The sequence below is a fragment of the Bison bison genome, unplaced genomic scaffold (assembly GCF_000754665.1).
Source record: "Bison bison bison isolate TAMUID 2011002044 unplaced genomic scaffold, Bison_UMD1.0 scf7180017864368, whole genome shotgun sequence".
NCBI classification, from domain to species: domain Eukaryota; kingdom Metazoa; phylum Chordata; class Mammalia; order Artiodactyla; family Bovidae; genus Bison; species Bison bison.
In genome coordinates, this window is record NW_011494940.1 from 1,267,518 (window position 1) to 1,277,010 (window position 9,493).

Here is a 9,493-nt window from a genome sequence, read left to right on the forward strand (position 1 = left end):
TTGAACACGGGTGTGTGTGATTGTGTACGTGTGCTCTGTGCCTCTCTGTGCATATTGGCCAGGGGGCAGGTTTTGATGTGCTCAGCCTCATTCCTTCTCAGAAGGAATGCCCCAGCCTGGGGAGGTTTTAAACTGATTTTAGATAATTTGGCTCAGAAGAAATCCATTAATTTTTTTCTGATTTAAAAGTAATGCATGCTCATCGTAAAAAATGAATGTGGAAAACAGAAAAAAACGTGATGTAAAAAAAATGAAAAGTACCTGTGCTCCCGCCCCTGGAGATAATCACTGTTGACATTTTGGCGGAGTTGAGATCACATGCGCATACGGTGTTCTTTTCTCCCTTCTCACTGAATCTGCAGAGAGCATTTTCTCATATTATTCCTTTTTTGCAAACCTGTTTGAAGGCCCTGTACCATTGTTTTCGCACCATAATTTATTTAACTTGTCCCCAGTTGTTGAACATTCAGGTGGCTTCCAGATTGTCCCTATGGTGGAAAACCCAGGCTCATATCCCTTAGTGCATGAAGCACTGATTTCTACTTTAAGACACGACCAGGGCATGTGTTGGGGGGCCGGGGGGACACTGATCCAGGAAAGGGTGCGTGGCTTGGGTTTCAGAGGCTCAGCTGGGTGTACTTTGACCAAGAAAGGGTGGCTGGCAGGAACTGGGTGATGGGCTGGGACACAGCCACCCCTGCCAGCCCTGGATAAGGGCCCTCACAAACACCCCTCAGAGCTCCAGGGCCTGACTCCTGGTCATAAATATCCCTCCTTTGCCCCTAGGGGATGACAGTGCGGCCTCTTGGTGAGGCAAGCCATAGGGCAGAGGTGAATTTGATGCATTCATCTGCTCTGAAGATGCTAGGGCTGGTCTCCCCAACCCTACTCCCTCAGAAAGGCCCCTGCCCACCTCTGCCCACGTGGATGGAAGCCCAGAGAGTAGGTGAGGTGAGCAGGGGCAGGGGCCAGGTGGAGGAGCAGGGCCAGGATAAGGCAGCCAAGAGGGAGTTGGGAAGCTGGGCAACGACCCCTTAGCTCCATGGCTCATTTGGCAAATAGATGTCTTGCCTTCCCTTTGCCTCCCTGACCCTGCTGGAGGGGCCGTGGTGGGGAACCAGAGCCCTGTACCCCCTGGGCTCATTTGAGTGTGCTCATCCATTCCTGACTACTGAAAAAGGACAGGGAATGGGGGAATTTCACTTCTGGTGGGCTCCTTGAAGCTATGGAATTATGGTACATTAGTGCCACCATCGACTGTTTAATCCAACTCCTCTGGTTCCAAATGGGGAAACCGTCAGGTCAAAAGCTAATGTGGATCAGGAATGGAAACTCTGTGTATCTAACTCCCAAACCCACAGGCCTGTGGTCACATGTCCTTTAGCTCTACGTCTGTGGCTCACATCTGCTGGTGGAGGGAGGTTGTAACAGGGGCTCAGAAGCTGCCCTGGGGGGTTAGAGAGTCCAGCTCTGCTAGGAATCAGCCCAGAGGAGCCCAGACATGGATGTAACCTTATGAGGCCTCTGCCTTGGACGCCCAGCTCCCCATCAGCAGGAAGGAGCCCCTCCACGTCACTGTAGTCCAAGGGCTCCCCTCCCTGCATGTCTGGCCTCTGGAGAGGAAGGAGAGAGCAGCAGTGAGACCTCTGGGCTGATGAGCACCACCCCCCACCCGCAGACAGCAGTGACCTAAGCCCTCCCGCAGATCCCAGAACTCGCCTTAGAAGGGAGGTGAGCCTAAGGAGCACCCCCTAAGACCATACTTGGGGAGAAGCGCCTCCACCAGGAAGAGCTGACCTCTGTGAGCACGTGGCATGGGGCGAGCTCTGAGCTAAACGTGGGCCCACCCAACCCGAGAACAAATCCTCCGTTGATGCAGCATCCCACCTGCCACTGATCCTGACAGTATCTCCTAAGGCCCACTCCCCATTTCTCCATCTGCTCAGTCTCAGTGGTCCTCAGTTTATCAGAAGCCATGGCAAAGCCTCCTATCCATGAGACAGTCAGTCCAAGCCACCCCACACACAGCCACAAGGAAGGCTTCAGGGCCCAAGTCTCATCCTATCAACCCTACCAAGACCCCCGAGAACCCCTCTGACCTCAACAGGGCTGCACCGTCTGGGCCCGCAGTCCGTCTCACACCTTTCTCTGTCCCTGCAGCCACACCAGCCTCATCTCCGGCTCTCAGGCCAACCAGCCTTTATTCACCCGCTGCGTGAAATGTGTCCCCCTCCCCTCGCCTTGTCAACCCATCTTCTTCCTTCAGATCTCAGCTCCAAAGCCTCCCCTTGCACCTCTGTGTCAGTTCTATCTGTCGTACATTCTGACACCCTCTGCTGTACCTCCCCTTCAGGGCAGGCATCTTCTCCACCAGACTGTGAGCTCTGGAAGACCAAGTGGGCATCCTTCTTCCTCTCCCTGCTTCATCCCCAGCATCTGTACAGCGCCTGACCATCACCGATGCTCAGTGACGATGTGGTGAATGGATAAATGAATGACCCAACTCTATGAGGTAAGTTCTGCTGCAAACAAAGAAATGAAGGATCTGAGTTAAGTAGCCAGCTCAAGGTCCTGCAGCTGGCCTGTGGTACAGGCAGGGTCCAGGGCAAGTCAGACTGCAGAGTCTGTGCCCTTCACTACTTCTTGTCCTTCATCCAGAATGCCGGCCGCAGTGTCTGTCTTGCTCTCTCCAGCAGGCCCTCTGAGGACGGCTCAACTGGCCACCAAGTCCCAGGGCTCTGGGGCTCCCCTCCCCGGAGCTGCCCCCAGAACCATGGAGAGTCTGAGTGAGCTACAGAACCCACTGCTGCCTCGGAGCCCCACGCACCTCCATGGCCCCTACCCCTACCCCGAGGCTTCTCCCGCCTGGCCGTGCCGGGAGAAGATCTATTCCTACCTCCTGGGAGGTGCTGGCCCTGCGCATGCCCACCAGCTCCTGGACCCCGGGTCCCTGCAGCTGGCCGTGGAGGCCTGGTACAGGCCCAGCTGCCTCCTGGGGAGAGACAAGGTCAAGGAGCCCAGGGCGGGCAGCTGTGAGACCAGCTTCACAGAGGGCAGGGAGCCCCCAGCTGGGCCTACGGAGCGGTCCACGGAACCTGGCCAAGCGGAAGAGGATGTTGCCATCCAGACTGTGTCCTACGGGGTTCAAGAGGAGTTCCAAGGCCAAGAGGGTGACCCGGAGGAAGAAGAGGTAAGGACGTGTGTGTAAATGCAGATTCTCGGGCCCACCTCCGGGTATTGAGATTTTGTAGGCCTGGCTTGGGCCCCAGGAATCTGTATTTTACTAAAGAAAAGACCTTCTGACACAGATGCTATCCACACTTTGAGAAACACTAGTTAGAGCTGACTAATTTTTTTTTTTTTACTATTTATTGCATTAAGGTATCTTTCTATTGAAGCTCATGTACAATATTACATAAGTTTCAGGTGTACAACATAATGATTCACAATTTTTAAAGGTTATGACTATTTGACTTCTTAATAGTGTTTTTTGTTCTTTTTTTTTTTTTTCCAGTTCAATCAAGATATAATTGTTTTGTAACATTAAGGTATATAATGCCATGATTTGATTCATGTATGTATCACAAAATGTTTACCACAGTAAGGTTAGTTAACACATCGTTTACCTCAGCTAATTACCATTTTGCTGTTGCTATAATGAGAATATTTAAGATCTACTCTCATAGAAACTTTCAAGTATATGCTACTGCTGCTAAGTCACTTCAGTCGTGTCTGACTCTGTGCGACCCCATAGACGGCAGCCCACCAGGCTCCCCTGTCCCTGGGATTCTCCAGGCAAGAACACTGGAGTGGGTTGCCATTTCCTTCTCCAATGCGTGAAAGTGAAAAGTGAAAGTGAAGTCTCTCAGTCATGTCCGACTCATAGCGACCCCATGGACTGCAGCCTGCCAGGCTCCTCCGTCCATGGGAGCTTCCAGGCAAGAGTACTGGAGTGGGGTGCCATTGCCTTCTCCGTTCAAGTATATAATACATTATTATTAACTACAGTCACCACGCTGCAGCAGATCCCCAGAACTTATTCCCCTTATAACTGGAAGTTTTTACTCTTTAACCAACTTCTCCTCATTGTTCCTACTCTCCAGCCCCCGGCCACCACCGACCTACTCACTGTTTCTATGAGTTCAGCTTTTCTAGATCCTACATATAAATGAGATCAAATGGTATTTGTCTTGGACTTATTTCACTTAGCATGGAGAAGGAAATGGCAACCCACTCCAGTATTCTTGCCTGAAGAAACCCATGGACAGAGGAGCCTGGCAGGCAACTGTCCACAGGGTCACAAGAGTCACATGCAACCTAGTGACTAACCCTACTACTACTGCTATTTCACTTAGCATAATTATCAAGACTCATGTTGGCCCAAATGGCAGGATTTCCTTCTCTTTGTGGCTGAATAATATTCCCCTATACATATAGATAAACATTGTCTTTGTCCACTCATCCATCCAGCTATGGACTTCTGGTCTTTGAGGAAAGTTCACCTGGTTCTTGTTGTCTTAATTATATAAGCAATTTAAAGTCAGTGCAAAAAATTATTCAAAGATAGCTATTATTTTAGTGAATGATCTTCCAGTCTTTTTACTTACATTTTTTTCTACCTTACCCCCCAAAAGAGTTCTTGCTATACATATTTCTGTAACTGGATTTTCCTCTCTAAGCAACGTATTTGGTCCATGTAATCTAATATTTTCTACCAAGGTGAATTTTAAGGGTCACATGGTATCCCATTGTAAATTCTTCTACCACTTATTCACCAATCTCCTGGTCCCTGAGCATTGAGACTTCCTGATCTTTCACAGTTACTATCCTATAATGAACATTCTAGTACATGTATACTTGTGTATGTATTCTTGCATGTGTATCCTTATAGTCTTTCCTAGTGATAAATCCCTAAGGGTGGAATTGTCGAACCATTGTCAAGGTTTTTGGTAGAGAGTCCGGAGCCCAACCACACTCCCACTAATGACAGATGAGTCTGCCTGGTGCCCCACACCACTGCCGATGGGTGTCCCGGGCCAGGTCACCAGAGCCCACTCATGTTTTTCAGAGTGATGCCACATCGACAGAGAGTGAAAGTGAAGACAACTTCCTTACGCTGCCTCCCAGGGACCACCTGGGTCTCACCATCTTCTCCATGCTCTGCTGCTTCTGGCCCCTGGGCATCGCCGCCTTCTACTTCTCCCAGGGGGTAAGAGCCCATGGGGGCCCAGGGCTTCTGCTCTGGCCACCCCCCCTCCCCAGGGGACCTGGGGTCATGGCCTGGGGAGCCGGGGCTGTTTTGCTGGGCATGGGAATGTTCCCTTTCACCAGCGCCTCTCTCTCCCTAGACCAGCAAGGCCATCTCCAAGGGGGACTTCCGCCTGGCCAACACCACCTCCCGCCGGGCCCTCTTCCTGGCGACACTCTCCATTGCTGTGGGGGCTGGTCTCTATGTAGCCGTGGTGGTGGCCCTGGCAGCTTATATGTCCCAGAATGGCCACAGCTAGTGGCCAAGAAGGTCTGGCATCCTGACTCCCCTACTCTGCCTGAGGAAGTAGAGATGGGGTACTGGGGGTAGCAGACTCTCTGGGGAGACAACTCACGGGGGTGGCTTGTCAGGAGGCGGCCTCCCAGGCCGCAGCCTGCGGGGCACGAGCTTCACTTCCTCCCACCCACTGCCACCGGCCTAGAGCAGGCCCGGGGCATCACTCAGTCCAGGAGAGGGTAGGGCTGCCCACCTGGCCATCCAGGCAGAGCTGCCTCTGGCTGGGATCGCTCCCCATTCTGCTCATTCCCCAAAGGGTCTCCTGCCCTGTGGCCACCCACTACCCAACTCTGCTAACCTCTGCACAGAGAAGAACAGGTTACAGAGAGATAAAGGGGTGCCTGGGGGGCAGACACACAGGCGTCTCCACCTGGGGTCTCCCTGAACTTCCCAACTCCACTCTCTGGACTGTGATGCCCAGACCTCAGCCAGCCAAGATGGAAATACACACAAAGGGACCCCTTTGGTCTTTCTGGTTCTAGAGGGTACTTACCTCTTCTGTGGGCTTGTAAGACAGAGTAGATTCTAGGTGGAGAAGGGGCGCCTGGGGTGGGTATACTGAGGGCAGGTTCTTGGAGTGTCTTTATGCAGGAGCGAAAGGCAGATGAGATGACGGAGCCTGGAGGGCCCTGGAATATCGTTGCTCCTGTTCTCTGCCCCCATCCTCCTTTTCTGGATTCCTCCGGGGGCTCTGAGCTGGCACCATGCCAGGCAGAGAGACAGAGAGAGAGAGAGAGAGAGTGCCATCAGTCCAGCAGCCACTGAGTGCAGGATCCTGGATCCAGCCATGGAGGAATGTAGCAAGGAGACCCTGTGTAGTGAGTGTAGATGAGGGGGACACAGGGCTGGCATGGCAGCTGAGCAGCCCAGGAGGGCCTCCTAGAGGAGGTGAGCAAGGTCTAGACGGATACAGAGAATGTATTGAAGGGATACTAAGGGATGACCCTTAGTATTTGTGGGCAGGGCTGTGGTAGGAGCCTCCCATGGGAGTTTTGGAGCTGTTTCGCTTACGCCTAGAACATCCAGCTGGAGCCACACTGAAGGCTCCACCAACTCAAAGAAGAGGAAAGTCAGGCTTGTGCCTCAAGTGCCAGTGATCTTTTTCCACCTCTGAATGCTGGAGGTCAGTGATGGACCCCTGGTCAGCCTTGCAGCTTCTTCACCGGCACCTCTTCTCAGAGCTGCTCTTAACACTCTTAGCCAATAGGGAAATTTCAGAATTCTAGAAACACCCAGACAGGCAGGAGGAGCACATTTGGGAGGGCAGCCCTGCCAGCGTTCAAGCTATGGCTCTCACTGTGCATGATCTGTGGACCTGGTCATGCCGGGGCCCCATCCAGAGCTCGGGGCTGTGAACCCAACTTGTCCACCATCCTCCGCGAGCCCAGGCATTACCCAGCCCTCCACTCAGTGCATCCCCTGAAGCCTCACAGGCCCAGGATCAGCAGTTTTAATGTCCCGTTACTGTATATACTTACCCTTGTAATAAACGTTTCTGTAACACCTGCTGCCTCTGGGCCTCTTGCTGTCCCCGCCTACCTCCACCTTCGCCTGCGTCCGATCCTTCCCCAAGACCAACCTCCAACCCCCAGTCTACCGCTCCTGGCCCCTTGCAGCATGTTCTCTAGAGGACCTGCCCACATCCGGGCTTTAGGAGAGGGGGTGGGCGCTCTGGCTTGGAGGACTACTCTGCTGGGAGTAGCCTGGATGCCGGGTGATGGTGTGGCGTGCATTTGACTCTGCAAGACAAGGCAATGTCCAGGCTGAAGAAAAATCCATTCTAGACTCAAGAGCCTGGGACGTCAGTAGGAAGAGACGTGGGCCAGGGTGACTGAGGCTCCCCTGAGCTGCCTGGAGCCATCAGTGGTGGACGCAAGGTATGGGGTCACCAAGGACCCCACTCCCCTGATGCCCTCTCTTGAGTCCCAGTGGGGGCTGCTCAAACGTGGTATGGGGAGGAAACCATCTCTGTCGGATTCAGGCCCCAACCTCAGCACCAAATCCCCAGTATCCTCTCTGTTCCAGGCCCCCAGGAACCTGCCTGGGCTATCAGAGGGACCAGCCTGGCCTCTAGGTCACTGCATGGAGGGCACTGGCATGCCCATACCCACACATGACTACTTGGAAGACACAGCTCCACGCATACACACACACACACATGCTGCACAGGCTGGGTACCCCTGAGACAGAGATCACTGCATGATACTCCTTAGAAGATACTCTTGGGAGAACATTAGAGGAGAGGAGCAGAAGAAGGCAGATCTGAACTATGGGGAGGTCAGGCTGCTGCTGCTAAGTCGCTTCAGTCGTGTCTGACTCTGTGCAATCCCATAGAGAGCAGCCCACCAGGCTCCCTGTCCCTGGGATTTTCCAGGCAAGAACACTGGAGTGGGTTGCCATTTCCTTCTCCGATGCATGAAAGTGAAAAGTGAAAGTGAAGTCGCTCAGTTGTGTCCGACTCTTAGTGACCCCATGGACTGCCGCCTACCAGGCTCCTCCATCCATGGGGTTTTCCAGGCAAGAGTACTGGAGTGGGGTGCCGTCGCCTTCTCCGGTCAGGCTGCAGTGCTGGCCAAATGACTGTCTGGGCCAACCCGAGGAGGGGACTGGAGCCAAGGTGCCCTCAGAGTTGACTCAAGGTGGGATGAAGGGCCAGGCCTCCACTGCTGCTTGTCAGTCAGTCACTGGATGGGAGCCACCCAGAAAAGGGCTGTGACCCTTGGGCAAAGTGGATCTCTTCAGCCGAGGCTGCTCCCAGGTTGAGGGATGCCCTGAAGGCTGTTTGCTGGAGGACGAAGCCCGTCATTCCCGCAGGGCCCTGAACAGTGCATCACCGCACCCAGCACACCCATCATGCAGCAGCAGACCCGGTGATGGAACCTGCAGCATTTACCTCCCCGCACCGAAGGCTGCTTCCTGGGAACTCTGTGCCACTGGGCACACAGGTAGGATAAGCCGAAGGTGCTTCAACCACTGATGGATAGAAGCTAGTGGACAAATAGGTTTCGCAGCATCTCGATGGAAGGACCCCAGCCATATTCCACCTGCTCTGAGATTCCCCAGAAGAATGGAGCTTCAGCTACTGGCAGTGGCAATTTAACCAAAAGCACGTCCCTCACTGGTTGCCTTCCTCTCCCCACCGTCTTCCTCACTTTCCTGCTTCCTGGGATCAGCTCCCAATAAACTACCTACAGTTGAACCCTTGCCTCAGATGAACCCTGGGGAACCCAAACCAAGACACAGACACGCATACACGGGCACATACATGTGCACACAGCATGTGCCTGCCCGCGCCTCCATACATACACACCTCCATCCACGCGTGTGCGCACATGGGCACAGCCCACACAAGCACAGATACTGCGTGCACACACTCACATGTGCACACACACACAGCACATGCCCACACCGGCGTGACACAGAAAACGTGGTGGCCCCACCCAGCCACGCCTGCTCTGGGGTCTCCTCATCCCCAGTGGGCTGGGCGCCTGGCAGTGGGCAGCACCCACTCCAGTCCGGGTCCTGTAGCCCCTGCCTCCTGCCCAGCCCCCCAGAACGCTGCTCCATGCCCGGAGACAAAAGAGAAACAGGTCAACGATTTCCTGTGTTCAACCCAGGGCTTTCTCCCCATGGTCCTCACCCCCTGCCTACCCTCAACAGCAAATTCAGACTCTGCAGGAGGAAACGGTGTCAGCAGTAACAGAGCCCTCAGGGCTTCTCTGCCCAGACCCCTCGGAAGGGCCCATCCCATGGAGCCCGGGGCCCATCCTGATCAGTCCCTGCCACTCGGGCAGGGCCCCTTCCCCTGGCAAGCCGGGGCCAGCCTCTGGGCATGCCTGGGGCACATCAGGCCTCCTGCTTCCAGCTCTGCCTGAGTCTCAGTGCCTGAGGCTCCGGGGAAGCAGGGGGCCAGCAGTTCCCCGCCTTCCCGGCTGGTTCCTCAGTCTG

General features: G+C 54.1%; 1 protein-coding gene across 1 annotated transcript; it reads left to right on the forward strand.

Annotated features, from left to right (window-relative positions):
* Positions 1 to 2,708: 2,708 nt before the first annotated feature.
* SYNDIG1L (synapse differentiation inducing 1-like) lies at positions 2,709 to 7,050 on the forward strand. Its single transcript, XM_010855750.1, has 3 exons — positions 2,709 to 3,190; positions 5,069 to 5,209; positions 5,349 to 7,050. The coding sequence occupies exons 1-3, from the start codon at positions 2,774 to 2,776 to the stop codon at positions 5,505 to 5,507; spliced, it is 717 nt and encodes a 238-aa protein (XP_010854052.1). The 5' UTR covers positions 2,709 to 2,773; the 3' UTR covers positions 5,508 to 7,050.
* Positions 7,051 to 9,493: the final 2,443 nt, after the last annotated feature.

Coding starts and splice junctions, on each gene's coding strand:
- SYNDIG1L (XM_010855750.1), top strand. CDS start 2,774: ATGGAGAGTCTGAGTGAGCTACAGAACCCACTGCTGCCTCGGAGCCCC. Junction 3,191..5,068: donor GTGACCCGGAGGAAGAAGAG/GTAAGGACGTGT, acceptor CATGTTTTTCAG/AGTGATGCCACATCGACAGA. Junction 5,210..5,348: donor CCTTCTACTTCTCCCAGGGG/GTAAGAGCCCAT, acceptor CTCTCTCCCTAG/ACCAGCAAGGCCATCTCCAA.